The 16,593-nt window shown below is 43.2% G+C and overlaps 1 protein-coding gene across 3 annotated transcripts in view; it reads right to left on the minus strand.

The window, feature by feature from the left end:
- Positions 1 to 16,593, minus strand: part of LOC114668545 (uncharacterized) — an 89,434-nt gene that overhangs the window by 57,790 nt on the left and 15,051 nt on the right. For 2 of the 3 annotated variants that reach the window (XR_007933911.1, XM_028824341.2), the window contains exons 2-3: positions 3,144 to 4,820; positions 2,917 to 3,051 (exon numbers count right to left, since the gene is read on the minus strand). Coding sequence is in view for 2 of the 3 variants with exons in the window: in XM_028824341.2 (XP_028680174.2) it covers positions 2,917 to 3,051; positions 3,144 to 4,761 (1,753 nt within the window). In the remaining variant the exon portion in view is untranslated. Of the gene's footprint in view, positions 1 to 2,916; positions 3,052 to 3,143; positions 4,821 to 14,521; positions 14,701 to 16,593 lie in introns of those variants that run through there. The other variant, XM_051921288.1, reaches the window with a different exon arrangement.

Below are 16,593 nucleotides of genomic sequence, written 5' to 3' on the forward strand. Positions count from 1 at the left end.
CCTGCCTGCACTCTCTTTTTCACCTCTCTTCCACAATCTCCATTACTCTGTACTGTTGATCCCAAGTATTTAAACTCATCCACCTTCACCAACTCTACTCCCTGCATCCTCCCCATTCCACTGACCTCCCTCTCATTTACACACATGTATTCTGTCTTGATCCTACTGACCTTCACTCCTCTCCTCTCTAGATCATATCTCCACCTCTCCACGGTCTCCTCAACCTGCTCCCTACTATCGCTACAGATCACAATGTCATCAGCAAACATCATAGTCCACGGGGACTCCTGTCTAATCTCGTCTGTCAACCTGTCCATCACCATTGCAAATAAGAAAGGGCTCAGAGCCGATCCCTGATATAATCTCACCTCCAAATAGAATGTATCCGTCACTCCTACCGCAGCTCACCACTGTCACACTTCCCTCATACATATCCTGTACAACTCTTACATACTTCTCTGCCACTCCAGATTTCCTCATACATATACCACACATTGAATCACAGTGGATTTAATTTGCCACTTTTGACATGAATCATTAGAAAATAAACTCGTTTCAAAGTGAAAACAGATCTCTACAAAGAAGTGTGAATTAATTACAAATATAAAACCACAAAATAAATTACTTAAGTAATATGACATGCCTAAATCAAGAATGGTGCAGCCAACTGGTGTCGTTCATTGGAGATCACCTGTCTGGGATATCAGCGGATTGTAGTATAAATGCATCTGATCTGGAAGGTCCAATTTGGGGTGACTCAGTATGGTGGTCTAACCTGCAAGAACACTCCAAACAACTCCATGAAAAGTACACGTCAGGGGATGGAAACCCGAAAATCTCCAAGTCACTGAATATCCCTTTAGAATCTAGTTCAGTCAATCATTAAGAAATGGAAAGACTTGGCACAGATATAAATCTGCAAGAACAGGCCGTTCACAAATACTGAGTGATCGTGCAAGATAACGACTAGTAAGGGAGGCCACCAAGTGACCTAGATCTATTCCAAAGGAGTGACCAGCTACAGCAGATGAAATTGGAGAGACTGTGCAGAAAATAACTGCTACCCAGGTGTTTCACCAGTTGCAGCTGTATGGCAGCAGCAAAGAGAAAGCCAAAAAAAAAATACTCTAGTAATATGTCAGCTAGAGTTTGCCAGAAGGCATATAGAAGACTCTGGAGTCAGCCATCATCTGATAAGACCAAGATCAAGCTGTTTACCCAACAGACTAAATGCTGTGTAAGTCAAACATTGGATGTCATCACAAATACACCATCCCCTGCGTGAAGCATGGTAATGGCAGCATCAATGCTGCGGAGATGCTTCTCTGCAGAAAGACTGAAAGGATTCTGAAGGGGGGAAAAAAGGAACGCAGCCAATCTTAGGGAAATCCTGGAGGAAAACCTGATTTAATCTGCAAGTTAACTGCACCTTGGGAGAAGATTTGTTTTCTGGCAAGACAGTTACACAGGAATGGCTTCAAAACAACAATGTGAATGTTGATCTCAATCCAAGTGAGAAATTGTGGCTGGAGGCTGTTCACTTTGAAACCTGACAGAGCTTCCATAATTTTGTAAAGAACAATGGAGAAAAATGGTAGTATACAGATGTGCAAACTGACAGGGAGAGGCCTGTGCATACAGACTCAGAGGTGCACAGACTAAACTCTGACTTGAAGAGGATGAAAACGTAAGTTATCAGTTATTTTGAGTTTTAAATTTGCAATTACTTTAGACCACTTTGCAGAGATCTGTTCTCACTGTGACATTACAAGAGTCTGTTTCTGTTGATCGATATCGTGAAATTCACTGTGATTCAACATTGCATTATAATAAAATGGGAAAACTTCCAAGAGGGTGAATACTTTTTATAGGCACACTTTGATGACTATTGCCTCATAATGTATCATTTTTGTGAGAACATTGAGAACAGCTTCCAATTCCAACCTGGCATCCTTACTCATTTCTCAAGATGGCCTCCCCTACACACAGTGTGCCACCTCTGCCCTCGCCCTTCATTTCCAAGCCAGGCAACAATCTATTAATTGATGAATTTGTGTCTTTAAAAATCTCTAAACTATCCTGCTGTTAATAGAACACAATTCTGGTTGAGATCTTCTAAGAATCTTCTCTTAAACAGATCGTGGTGCCCTGCATGTAAATAAATGATAAGATCCTCTGAGGAGGTCACACTGTACTCACTCCCCTGCCTCGGCTTTAGACCACACTGCCTCTAGCGCAGTGCCGATCAGTTAAGTCTGAAAGTATCCGTGTCGGATTTATAAATAGTGATTTCAGAGTTCAGGAATGACTGCTTTTAATCAGGACCACAAGTAACACAAAACCACCTCAAAACACATAATGCTGCTCTGGTATCCATCGTCGGCACAGAGCACTGCTCCCTCTGCTCTTGGGCTGAGTAGCCTTCCTTCCTCCCATTTTTCCATCTGGCCCCATTTACTTTGTATATTTGTATTCTAAAATATAAAATTCCTCTCACGAGAGGAAAACTGTGCCTCTGCTTTCTCCATTCAGCCAATACTTGTCTGTCTCCTCTCCCACACTTTTTTGTTAAATTCCCACTGCCAATCCCCCCCCCCAACCATACATATCAAACGACCCCCATCAAGCCATTCTGGTCAGACCCTAAACCGCTTGCCACTTCACAGGCAATTGCTAACAGGAAGCATTAGCATTAGGAAAAATGAAACGTGCAGACAGTCCATCGACCGTCATTTTCCCTCCTGATTTGCTCAGATTCAATTTTCTTTCTATTTTATCTCTAGCGGCTGCATAAAATGAAAAGCAGTTTCTGGCCCTTTTTTTACGTTTCCTTGTTGATAAAAATAACTGAACTGAGCTTTCACTGCCACTAATCTAGTAAGCCACTTGTCTAGTGAACACTAAACCTCCACATACCTGTCCAAGACCGGGGAGCCGTTGTAGTGAGGACAGGTCTACCAATTGAAACCGTTGCAGTCCGGGGGGACTGTGACATTCCTGTAAAGGGGTGCCCAGTTGTCTTCCCTGTTGTCCCCAGTGTCTTCTGCAGCCCTGTCAAGCATTACAAAACACTGTCATTGAAACAACGTCCCACTGCGTTAAACATGGCCTAAGAGATCTGCATTTACTTTTCAATTTCTTACCTTTCCTCACTGTCTGGGGAGTAGACACCTCCATTGTGGTGTGTAACATCTCTGTGCTCAGCTTCTTCCTGACAGCAGGAGGGACAGTGGTGCACAATTTTCCATCAGAACATCGGTCCTCTGCTTCCGCTCGTGTAGTCACAGTTGTCATATTCTGTGTCTGAGTGGTGGCCAGTCTAACAGAGTAGGTGGCGGTGTGGGCTTCAGCAAACCTTACATCTCCTGTCACCTCTGGTTCACCAGATGTTGGTTGGGTCGTAGTAGAAGTCTCCAACAGGGGATCAAGCTTTGTGAAAGCTGTGGCTTCAGAGGTTTTGCCAATAGTTGGTTGAACAGTGCCAGGAATGAACACCCAAGGTACCCTATCTGTAACCTCGGACTGCACTGAAGATGAAGATGTGAGGCTACCAGAACTTGTCTCTTCCACCATTGACTGGAGACCAGGCTCTGTAGGTACCTCGTAGATCTGTGGATTTAATGCAGCCGTTGATTGAGTTACCTGCAGGAAGTCACTGTCTCTAGTAGGCTTTATTGCAAGAACCACATGAGGCAGTGATGAAGTGAGGGAGCGGGCTGATGTGGCTTCAGGAAAAGTTCCATTTGTTCCTGGCTCTGCTCGGACAGTGCCCTCTGGTGGGAAGGTATCAGAGCTCAGAGTGGGTTTTTTAGTGTGACCAGTTCTTATTTTATCTCTGGCGGCAGGCACAACTGAACTTTGAACCAGACTTTGAGTTGACAGTCCAGCATTTGGAAGTGTTATACCCTGGGACTCGGTGTGATCATCTGCACCATTGAAGAGAGAAGGAAAGGCCTTGGTTTGGTCAGCTCCTTGCAGAGCAGATGTGACTTCTGCTGGGGTTTGTGCTGCTTGGGGTGTAAATGAAGGCCCTAAGGTGTCCTCCGAAATGACCCCAGTTGTAATCATTGAATAGGGTGGTGCTGGTGTAGCAGAGGAGGGGGGCAGAGTTCGGATGATGGCATTGGGATTAGTCTCTCTCTGGCTACCTACTATATTTCTTTGAGTGGGTTCTTTCATTTGTAAAAGAGGTGGGGGCTCACTGCTTTCCAACTTCTCCACAGAATTGGTGATTGACCCCTGGTCAGAAGCCCTTACTGTGGTCTGCTGTGGAGGCAGAGGTGTGGGTGTGAACTGAAAATGTGTCTCCTTCTCTGATGCAGACACTGCAGGGCTCTGATGGTTACTCTCTCCAGCATATGGATGTGATGTTTCTGAAGCTGAGGTAGAGCTCAGTGTGCTTTTATCAGGTATTGTGCCAGCCAAGGAAACATTTGAAACCACTGTTGTCCCCTGAGAACTTGTGTGAATAACCTCTGCTGGTGGCTTTGTGCCCCTTGTTTTAATTGATCCACTTGTTGAGAGATGTACTGATTTGGGGGACTGACCCATTGTCTGTCCAACAGTCTGATCAGTCCATTCAGGACTGGAGGTTGTCCGGGAAACACCTCCCGGTTCAAAGGTAACCATCTTGCTGTCTAGAAGTTTTGTTGATGCTGGTGTGGAGGACTGGCCGGTGACTGTATCCAGCAGGGCCGCTAAGACCATCACCAGTACGAAAGAACTCATCTTTCTTAAAGACATGGCTGCAGAGCAGTGCATTTGGAAGACAAAGGTAAGGACTCACTCAATGGACATGGCGGATCAAGGGCCACAGGCTCCTGAGGGCAGAAAAAAAAAAAAATGTAAAGAATTGATCAACAAAGTTACATAACATTACATTCTAAATAAAAATTCCCTGTTTATGAAGGTGCAGTGAATATCCCAGTAGATCTGAACACAGGAAACAAAAAAAGCCATAGAAGATGCACCAGTCAACTGCAGGGCCCACCCGTGCATAAACCTATAAAGGGACCATTTAGAATTGACACTGTCTTTAGGATGTAGGAGGAAATCCCAAAAAGACATGGAGAGAACAAACAAATTTCATGTTGATAAAATTTTAGGATGCTGGATTAATTGGGGTGGGGGGGGGGGTGGGGGGGGGGGGGGGGGTTTAGGCACGGTGGCACAGTGGTAGCACTGCTGCCTCACAGTAAGGAGACCTGGGTTCGCTTCCCAGTTTGCATGCTCTCCCAGTGTCTGCGTGGGTTTCCTCCCACAGTCTAAAGACATGCAGGTTAGGTGCATTGGCGATCCTCAAAAATTGTCCCTAGTGTGTGCTTGGTGTGTGTGCCCTGTGGTGGGCTGGCACCCTGCCCAGGGATTTGTTCCTGCCTTGCGCCCTGTGCTGGCTGGGATTGTAGTTAGGATATAGCAGGTTGGACAATGACTGACTGACTGGTTCAATGGGGCAACAAAGCTAACCACTGAGCTACCATGCAACACTTGATCAATCACTTCCTCCAGTTACTAATTCACTTGCTACTAACAGCTGATTCAGCCTTGCGACAATCCTGAATGGAGTCCAAGTGTTGCTATATCCTTGAACCATCTGCTTAATGGGAGACAAAACAGCACTTGGGACCAACTACTGGTGCCATTACATGCAACTCACTACCTTTATCTGTGAGTGCAGCTCACTCATTCTCCATGTAGAAGACCAAAATGCAGGCTGGTCTTCTCTTTCCAGCATTTCTTAACTAACCATCTTATCCTTAATTGGTGGCTTTTCAAGTGCTGTCCTTGATAAACATGTCCTCTTACTCTTTGTTTATTTTCTGTTTCCATTTTATCACAGTCTGGTCTGGCATTCAGTCAAGAGACCACCTATTACTGCACAAACAAACAGACTGACACCCGTACACTGGATGACAATTGAACTCGGCTCCCTATAGCAATGAGAAAGTAGTCCTAACCATAAATAAATAACGCAGGAATCAGTCCAGCTCTTAATCATAAATGAGTCCACCTTGATTATGTCAAATTTAAACTCCCCCCACCCCCACCTCCCCCAGGTTTTGTGCCTTTGTTGTGCACATACAGTGAAAACTTCCCACGTCTTTTATTCCTTATCACCCAGCACAGGCAAAAAAAAGAGCACATGACGACACTGGCGCCTTCTGCTCACGTAACGGCCACCTTCAAATGTCAGTGCCTTAGTCATTACTCTGCTGGATTCTTGTCCACCTCAGGGTGTTGAAGCGTCCCTTTTTTTTTTTTTTTTTTTTTTTTGCCATCATGTGGTCTTTCTCTACCAACTTACACATAACTGCTGCATCAAAGCTGCAGCACAGGCCAACCTGCGGGTACAGGATTGTTATGTAACTAAGGGTCCAGATTTCCCCTTGTGAAAAGCAGACAAAACAGACACAGAGGTACGGACTTGGATTTTTTTTGTTCAGATGTTCCTGGATTGCTGCTCATAAAAGCCCAAGTTACTACGCATATAAGACTCATTAAATGGGGGTCAGAGTGCCAAATAAAACCTGTGGTTAGTAAGGCCTGCAGATCAAAGATTTACTGTTGGGCTATATAGCAACTTTGGGTGGGTGGACACAGACAGGCCTGCATTTCTCCCCTTACTGCAAAGTTAGGCTACAACTCAGTATGGCCTTCTCCTGGGGAAAGTGGATCTGGAAAACAGATGAATGGCTGAGTGCTACCATATGCTCCTGCTGTAAAAATCGCAACCAAAGGACAGCTCTCTCTGCCATTGCTAGCACTCAAAACCAAGATCGATTAAATTATTGGATAACATGCAGCCCTAACTAGGTGAAAAAGTACTGTACCAAATTCTATCAAAATATCGAATCATTTGTTTATGCCCAATTCAGGGTCACATGAGAGGTTGGTGCCTATCCGAGCAGCACTGGATATACGGTAGGAACAAGTTCAGGTTGGGATGCCAGGTCCATCACAAAATGTGCTCATATGGACACTCAATGAACCAGAGATGGGTCACCATAAGCACATCGTTGGGTAGTATAGAGAAGGTGTAAATGCCACATTGAAAGTGACCAGGCTGAGACTCAAACTCAAGTCCATGGAGCTGTGAAGAAGCAGCACTACACTCTGTACCTCCTTGCTGTTATTTACAATAAATACAAAATGGAACAAGGCAATTTCATTCCCCAAATTTGGATATGGAGTGTAGCGGTGCATATTGTGGGCAGTGTGGCGCAATGAGTGAGGCCTGGACTACATGCTGCAAGGCTGCAGGTTTAAATTGCAATATTGGATTTTATTTGTCACTGTAGAAATATGGAGACAATCGTCCATCCATCCATTACCCGCTATATCCTAACTACAGGGTCACGGAGGTCTGCTGGAGCCAATCCCAGCCAACACAGGGCACAAGGCAGAAAACAAACCCCAGGCAGGGCGCCAGCCTACCATAGGGCGCACACACACTCACACCAAGCACACACTTGGGACAATTTAGAATCGCCAATGCGCCAAATTGCATGTCTTTGGACTGTGGGAGGAAACCCACACAGACACGGGGAGAACATGCAGACTCCATGCAGGGAGGACCCGGGAAGCGAACCCAGGTCTCCCAACTGCTAGGCAGCAGCGCTACTACTGCACCACCGTGCCGCCCGAGGACAATCATATCACAATTTTCTTTAAGTTGCCTTGGATAAAACTGTCAATAAAATTAAGGTAAAAGAATTGAACCACAACAAATAGCACCAGAACAAAAAATACAGAATGGAGCAAAACACACAGCAGAGGTATGTTAAAGAATTGCATCCAAAAGTAGGACCCCCAGAAAAATACACATTAAAGTTAAAAGCAGGGCCAACAGAAAGAAACTTATGTAAGGAAGCAGCGTAACAGCAAAAGCAAATTGCATATGGTGGCACAATAAATTTACCCCACACATGCTACAGAGAGCAGCAGACTAGGCACACCAAAAGAATAATGCAGATCTGAAAATACAGGCATACTAAAGTACCCCATTTATTTTATTAAACTTCAAGCAGGAAGTCATACAAAGAAGTGGCAAAGTCATTGGCCAACGCTTTCCAAAAATCACAAAGCATAAGGCAGAATACAAAATAAGCCAAACGTCAACAGAAGTAATTTAAACTAAGAAAAAAACCATTAGGCAAACTCCATATCCCAAAAAACTAAGTGAAGGTCAAAAGAAAAGCACACTAATCACGCTCACTACACAAATGGAGCTCTAGAAAGTGGCTACAGCAAAGCCCAAATGCAAACACCCGAGCACCCCGCTATTCCAGGATCCCATGCGTAATAATTATGCAATGAAATACACAGATGGGACAGGCCTGAGGCAGAAGACTCCAGTGTCCCAGGCCACTCTTCGGCTCTTCACTCTGATCCTTGCTCTTCCATACTTAATGTGGTGTACCATACTGAATGACGTTTGCTAGACCTCAGCTTACAATATTTCCGCATTTGTCTGACCTTACCGCTGCACACAGTATGCAGTTTGATAGTAGATCTGTTATTGATTGGGGTTTGCATCTTCTCAGCTCTCAATATTTTATGGAGATGAGTAGTCTCTAGCTGAACTAACTACTCTATGCAGGCTATGGTAGCAGGAGAGAAGAACCCAAAAAAAGCATACAGTGACAAACAGGCACACATTCAAGGTATCACCTCGCATTTTCCAATAGGTATTCACAGTTCAGGTTTGTGAGAAATGTGTGGAGAACTGTCCCAGCAGTGTGGCTTGTGGGTTTCTTTTTCCATCTTGAAGAAAACTGCATTGAATTTGAATTAGTGGCCATTTACAAAAACAATAAAAAGAATTCTTGTGCATAGTAAAAATGTTATTAGCTTTTTTTTGGCCTTGTGATGCTGGCTGGAGCTTTTTGAAGAGCTTGTGACCATTAACCCAAAAACTAAACTAGAGGGGACCAAATCAAAACATGTCCAGCTTGTTTATTGCCAGCAACACTTAATATCGACATATGGATGAGAGCCACTTTAGACTTTTTATGAGAGATTGCACATAACGTGGCACTGAAAAAAACACACAGTACAGTTACCCTTAAATTTAAATGGTTTACTGTTTTGTCTCCATTTGCATGGCGGAGTGGTAGTGCTGCTGCTTTGCTGTAAGGAGATTGTGGGTTCACTTCCCAGGTCCTCCCTGTGTGGAGAGTGCTTCGAGTAGTGAGAAAAGCGCTATATAAATGTAAAGAATTATTACGTAGTGCTTCTCTTCATTCTATGTTTTGTTTTGTCACATTTTTACCAGTAAATAAAACATTTTTTTCAGTAGTGAAATCAGGGAGACTTACAGATCTTAAACAAATGAGATTATACATATACATATATCTGCAAAACGGCAAACATCCACCACGGACCACAGACCAACCACAAGCGTTACCTGGTAGGTAACCACCCACACAATCAGATTGTGATTCAGACTACGAATGTCATGAATGTAGTTACCCCGATCTACATGCTGTCAAATAAATGAACCACACGCCATGGCGCAACGTAAAGAGGCTTCACCTCTGACGCTGACATCCGAGGTTCGATCCCCGAGAGGGGGTGCAGTGAGTGTGTACGCCTGATGAGCCCAGAATTAGGGCAAAACACATGTCGCGTACTCTTTGCATTATTTGACAGTAAACTATGCAATATATTATATATTATATAAAAAATGAAGTTTGGGAACTTCTTCATATCAACAAGCAGTATTTAGTTGTATGAAATTAAATCAAATGTGAAAAACTGGGTGTGCAAAAATTAGGGTCCCCTTGTAATTTTGCTGATTTGAATGCATGTAACTGCTCAATCCTGATTATCTGCAACACCAAATTGGTTAGATGAGCTTGTTAAGCCTTGAACTTCATAGACAGGTGTGTCCAGTCATGACATATAAAGGTATTTAAGGTGGTCAATTGCAAGTTGTGCTCCCCTTTGACTCTCCTCTGAAGAGTGACAGCATGGGATCCTCAAAGCAACTCTCAAAAGTTCTGAAAACAAAGATTGTTCAGTCTCATGGTTTACGGGAAGGCTACAAAAAGCTATCTCAGAGGTTTAAACTGTCAGTTTCAACTGTAAGGAATGGAATCACCTGCAAGAACATCTTGCTGCAGATGGTGTATCTGTACATCGTTCTACAATTCAGCACAATTTGCACAAAGAACATCTGTATGGCAGGGTGATGAGAAAGAAGCCCTTTCTGCACTCACACCACAAACAGAGTCGCTTGTTGTATGCAAATACTCATTTAGACAAGCCAGATTCATTTTGGAACAAAGTGCTTTGGACCGATGAGACAAAAATTGAATTATTTGGTCAAAACAAAAAGCACTTTGCATGGCGGAAGAAGAACACCGCATTCCAAGAAAAACACCTGCTACCTACTGTCAAATTTGGTGGAGGTTCCTTCATGCGGTGGGTAGGGAATCCATTCCCAGGATTCCCGGACATTTTTCATTCCCGGGAAAACGGGAATGGCCAAGCTCACATATATAGCGTGTAAAAGTGTAAAAAAATCGATCAAGAAATAACAGAGTTATAGTTGAAAATAATTAAGGTGACGCCATTGCTGCAGCTTGCACTTCATCAGACAACAGCTTTGAACAGCAACTTGAAAAATTGCAATGCGTCAGTCTGTTGCATCCGCATTATCTGTGCCAAGAAACTTGCCATCACAGAATGATGACAAGAAACTGGATGCATCAGTAAAAGCTGAAATGGCGGTGTTTCAGCGCAACGGCAAGCGCGGGCATTGTTTAGAACAAGTGTATGAGTATCTGACGATTGTGCCGCCTACTTCAGTGGAAGCAGAGCGTGCTTTCTCAGTGGCTGCCGTACTTCTGCATGAAGGTGAGGTCTGGCATGGACAACCGCACGCTGGACACGTTAATAATAATTCATTACATTTATATAGTGCTTTTCTCAGTACTCAAAGCGCTATCCACACAGGGAGGAACCGGGAAGTGAACCCACAATCTTCCACAGTCTCATTACTGCAAAGCAGCAGCACTATCACTGCGCCACCTGTGAGGACGTTGTGCTTTCTGCGCTCTTATTACCACAACTAAAGATACATGTACTTATATGACAGCATGAACCGCTTGTAGATAAGGTTAGTCTTTTATTTGTGTCAACATATTGCAGTAGTTTTATTAAAAATTAGTGTCGGTCGTTCTAAAACCGTTCACATGTGAGATGCCCGGGAGCTCGGGATTCCCGGGAATGAAATGCAGGATTCCCGAATTCCCGGGAATGGATAAACCCGTCCGGGAATGGATTCCCTAGCTGTGGGGCTATGTGGATGGTTCAGGGACTGGGGCCCTTGTTAAAGTCGAGGGTCGGATGAATTCAACCCAATATCAACAAATTCTTCAGGATAATGTTCAAGCATCAGTCACAAAGTTGAAGTTATGCAGAGGTTGGATATTCCAACAAGACAATGACCCAAAACACAGTTCGAAATCTACAAAGGCATTCATGCAGAGGGAGAAGTACAATGTTCTGGAATGGCCGTCACAGTCCCCCGACTTAAATATCATCGAAAATCTATGGGATAATTTGAAGCAGGCTGTCCTTATTCAGCAGCCATCAAATTTAACTGAAGAGATTTTGTATGGAAGAATGGTCAAAAATACCTCCATCCAGAATCCAGACACTCATCAAAGGCTATAGGCGGCGTCTAGAGGCTCAACTAAGTATTGATGTCAAATCTCTGTTGGGGTGCCCAAATTTATGAACCTAATTTTGTTATGATGCATATTGCATATTTTCTGTTAATCCAATAAACTTAATTTCACTGCTGGAATACTACGGTATCCATAAGGCATGTCATATATTAAAAGGAAGTTGCTACTTTGAAAGCTCAGCCAATGATAAACAAAAATCCCAAGAATTAAGAGGGGTTCCCAAACCTTTTTATATGACTGTATATAATGGAGAAATTACTACCTGTGGGTTTACCTTACCTGAAATGTTTAAACAATGATGAGTGCATTTGTCACCACATGCTTTTGTTGGTGTGCCATGTGGCTACAGCTCCACAGCTTTCTATACTTCATGTTGTTTGCTATTCTGCACCTCCCTGTAACTGGGTGCTGGTCATCAAGGAATTTGCAAGTCCTCTTCTCTAAACACAACATGAAGTTTGTGGGTCCTTTCTAATATTTACTGTATGGAGACATGCGACCCCTACCTCTTTATTTAGCATGGAGTTTGCTAGTCCTCAACTCTCTGTACAACTGCTCTCTGTATAGTCTTACCTTACTGTACTATACTGAGTTGACCCGTCGTCAGTTTTGAACACTGAAGGAAGTTGGCCGATCCGTACCTCTTTTTACTGAATGGAGTTTCACTGGCTTCAGTGCTCTCCGTGCTGCCTAGACCTTGCCTCTCCGTACTGTATTCAATTGACTGGTCCTCATTTTTTCCTGATGGAGTTTGTTATTTTTTTTTTGTATGTCAGATTTTGTATGTTAGATATATCTGCCCCCTGCTCTTTTCGCTCACCAACCCTCGTGCGGGCACTACACGCTAGCCACTTTACAGCTCTGCCGCTCGCGATTGGGGAAGCAGATGTACAATTTAAACAGATTGTTATTTTCATGGGTATTGTTACATATGCATAATAGACATAACTATTTTACATTACAGCGAGTAATTAACCATAGAAAAAAGAAAAAAAAAAAAAAAAAAACGCAATAAATTGAAAGAAAATTATGTTTCATGTTACGATACATTTTTGTTCTGTTTGGCTTTGAAATTAAACATCCATCCATCCATTTTCCAACCCGCTGAATCCGAACACAGGGTCACGGGGTTCTGCTGGAGCCAATCCCAGCCAACACAGGGCACAAGGCAGGAACCAATCCCGGGCAGGGTGCCAACCCACTGCAGTGAAATTAACATGCAAATACTTTTTAAACTTACACTTTTACTATAAAACTTCAGTAAAAACAATATTTGGAATTTACTTTTCGTCAATATCGCTTTGAATTTTGATTCCATGTTTTGAGTTACATCGTGACAATGCAATGTATAACTGCCCAGGAGTGAATATCGTTTCATTCTCTCGAATAAATAAACTGACTTTTTCGAACGTTTGTCCCTGTGATTTGATAATTGTCATAGCAGAAGCTATTCTAACGTGAAACTGTCAATGTTTTAATACAAATGCCATATCAAGATCTCCTTTGGTGTCTAATAAGTTATCCCCTGAAGACGTACTACATTATCTTTCTTTTCGCCTGTTAAAATTTTACATGTCAGAATTGTTTGACCAATTTTGAATACAACTAATCTTGTCCTATTGCATAGCCCATCACTCAGACATTAATTACGCAATAACATTACAATATAGTCTCGTCTTGTGGGACTTGAAAAAAACCTCTTGGCAATAGTCTCGTCTCAGCTCAAGATTTTCATTTATAATAGAGAGATATTCCCAGTGGAGTCTGTTGATCTTTGGCTCTTTTTATAACTTGGGAGTTTGCTATTCCTTACTTCTCTATACTGCGTAGAGTTGGCTGGTCATCATTTCAATGTAATAAGTTTGCTTGGCCTTACCTCTCTCTCAGGTTGTCCTTAGTTTACAATACTAAATGAAGTTGGCAGATCCCGGTGTTTTGGCACTGTATGGAGCTTTCTGGTCCTTAGCACTGTATGGAGCTGGTTTATCGTGAACTTCTATGCTGTATGGAGTTGGCCGATTCTCAGTACTGAATGAATGGAGTTCAGCTCCCTGAAGTGCACTGACCATGCTGGTCCCCATATCTCCAACATACTAGAAGTTCCCACACTGTACATTATTTTTGTGTTCTTAGTCCTCTGCACTGTTCAAAGTGTGCCATATCTCAGCTCTCTGTACTACTCGAGTAATTCAAATGGTATGATTCTAACTGCTTCTCAGCGTTTGAGTCTGTCAGTCGATTATTAGTGCTCAGCTGTCAGATTTTCACACCAGCCTTCGCTCCCAAGTTTGAGGAATGTAAGCCTGAAATTTGTCAAAATTCACATCAGCGTCACCTGTGCAGCATTGCATGGTTTGTGGGACATGAAGCCCTCTGTCCCATTTCTGTTTCCCTGACACTCATCTCGCAGGAGCTCAAAGCTATGCATGGAGTCCATTAGTCAGCCAGTGCTGAACACCGAGAAAACATCTGTTCTTACATTTTTGTATGCATTCATCACACGTATAAATTGCCAAGTGAAAAAGTAGAAAGTTAATACAGCTAACCGCGGGGCTTCCAATTGCACAGTCACTCTGAATTTTTCACAATTCCTCTCTTTCTAAAAATACCCCTTTGTGGAACGGTGAAGTTATTGCCTCATGGCTGCTGGAGACCATGAGCTTCATATTACGTATCTAATGGCTGGGTAGACTTTATAAAATGCGTATAGCATAAACTAACAGTAAAACAATCAAACAGCCTTGTTATTACTTAACCTTACTAATAAATAAATAAATAATGGAGGCATGCAGAAGCCCTAGTGATGTGTCTCTGTCTGTTCATACCTGCCTCTCTCTTTTGCTTAGTGCTCTGGTCCTTGAAAGTCCCTCTGCTTTTCCGGTACCCAGCATCATCTTGTAAGCCGCACAGCATCCATGGCTCTCACTCGCGCTCTCCTCCTCATTGCTTCATCTGACAGCTCCACTCAGAGAGCCAGAGGCAGGCCTGAGCAGACGAGTGCTGAGCCGCCGAGTAGGACGCTCAGTCTCTGTCACCAGTCAGTCTCTTTTTCTTTACGGCTGTCGATTAGCATTCCTCACGTGTTCAACATCTTTCACATTCCTGGTACAGGGCCATTCATCAGAAAGGCAGCCAGCACTTTAAGAATGTCTCCAGACTGCCATGATAAATGTACAAAACAGGTAACACAGCAAGGAGGCAAAGGAAACCACTTGTCCCCAGTTTTCTATTTCAGCATTTGAGGAAAAGTGACAGCTGCATTAACCGCTAACACATACTCAACCTCGAGCCTAAACTGTAAAAAGGAAGTACTCAGACATGAGTCACACTAACCGTCAGGTGCTATCAGTGACTTTTGATCCCAGCAATTCAGAAAGAGGATCATTATGAAGTAAGGCTTGGCGCGGAGGAAGCGTGCCAGAAAATCAAGGGTGCAGATATTACAGAATCTAAGTGTTAGGTGGGCTGCTGGGATGACATAAGCATACACCTGGAGAGCAGAGATTAACACCCAAGGCCCTGCTCTCTGGCGTGTGCAGTCCTGTTGCTGCCTTCAGACTACTTAACTTTGTGCATCTAAGGGTGGGCATACAATATGGGAGCTGGGCTCGGACTAGATGGTGGGATTTAAAGCTTAAACCCAGTTCCTAATGGATGCCTTAAAAGGACTCTGGACCCAAGATCAAAGTTCTTCCTTGGGGGTTCAAAGGTCGGCATTTCAGCGTGAGGTCGATTTTGTGGTATAGAAGGAAAATTTTGGGAAACACCATTTAGTGGTTGGGACTAGAAAATGACAGCATCTCACTTCATATTCTTTTCACATTTTGTTATGTTGCAGCCTTATGCTAAAATACTATTAAATCTCCCAGAATGACAAAATGAAAACAGGATTTTAGGAGGTTTTTCAAATTTAAGAAAAAAAAAAAAAAAAAAAAAAACCCCCAACAACAAACTGAAATACCAAATTCGCACACACATTCAGACCCTCTACATTCAGTATTTAGTTGAAGTGGTTGTCCTTCTGGAAGTTTCTTTCATCTCCCCGCAGGTTCTCTGGCGCTTAGCCAGAGTAATTATCGAGTTCTTGGTAAGCTCTCTTGCCAAGGCCCTCTCCACCGATTGCTCACCTTTGGCCGCAGAGTCGTTGTTGCTCTGAAACTTCTAATATCTAAGAATTATGGAGGCCACTGTGTTCTTGGGAAATGCTGCAGGCATTTTCTTGTAGCCTTCTCCAAATCCTGGCTCTAAGCTCTATAGTCAAATAACTTGACCTCATGGCTCGGTTTTTGCTTTGATCCACGTGGCCAGCATCGGAGCCTTCTCTGGACAGGTGTGTGCCTTTCCTAATTGCGTTCAAGCAACTGAACGGACCACAGCTGGACTCCAAACATTTCAAACATGAGCAACAGAATGGGAAGCACCTGAGCCAGAATTCGAGTGTCATAGCACAGGGCCTGAATACTTGTGTCAAAGTGATATTTCAGTTTTATTTTTAATACATTTGGAAAAAAAATTTAAAATCCTATTAGAAGCAAGTGTTGTTTAATGAGGGGGAAAAATTGAATGCTTTTAGCCCAACTATACAACACTAGAACTATCATGCAACTGCCGACCTGCCAAATGGTTTTGCCTGCCAAAGATAATGTCATCTCTGATGGAGGATCGCAGGAATTGTCAGGTAGAGGGGTCCTTTAATTGGATTGGCTGGCCCAGCGCGGACTTGGCTGTGGATTGGCCAATAGGGGGAGGCAGCTTGATAGTCAAGATCTCCATGACTCTGAACAAATCCAAATCCTATTATGTGATATCATCTACTGTTGAATTCTGCTCTGCACTTGTAATATTATTTTACTGTTATGTTGTATTGAGGATTACTTGTGTTTTGTTCTGTGTATTG

Source organism: Erpetoichthys calabaricus, chromosome 18 (genome assembly GCF_900747795.2).
Source record: "Erpetoichthys calabaricus chromosome 18, fErpCal1.3, whole genome shotgun sequence".
Lineage (NCBI taxonomy): Eukaryota > Metazoa > Chordata > Cladistia > Polypteriformes > Polypteridae > Erpetoichthys > Erpetoichthys calabaricus.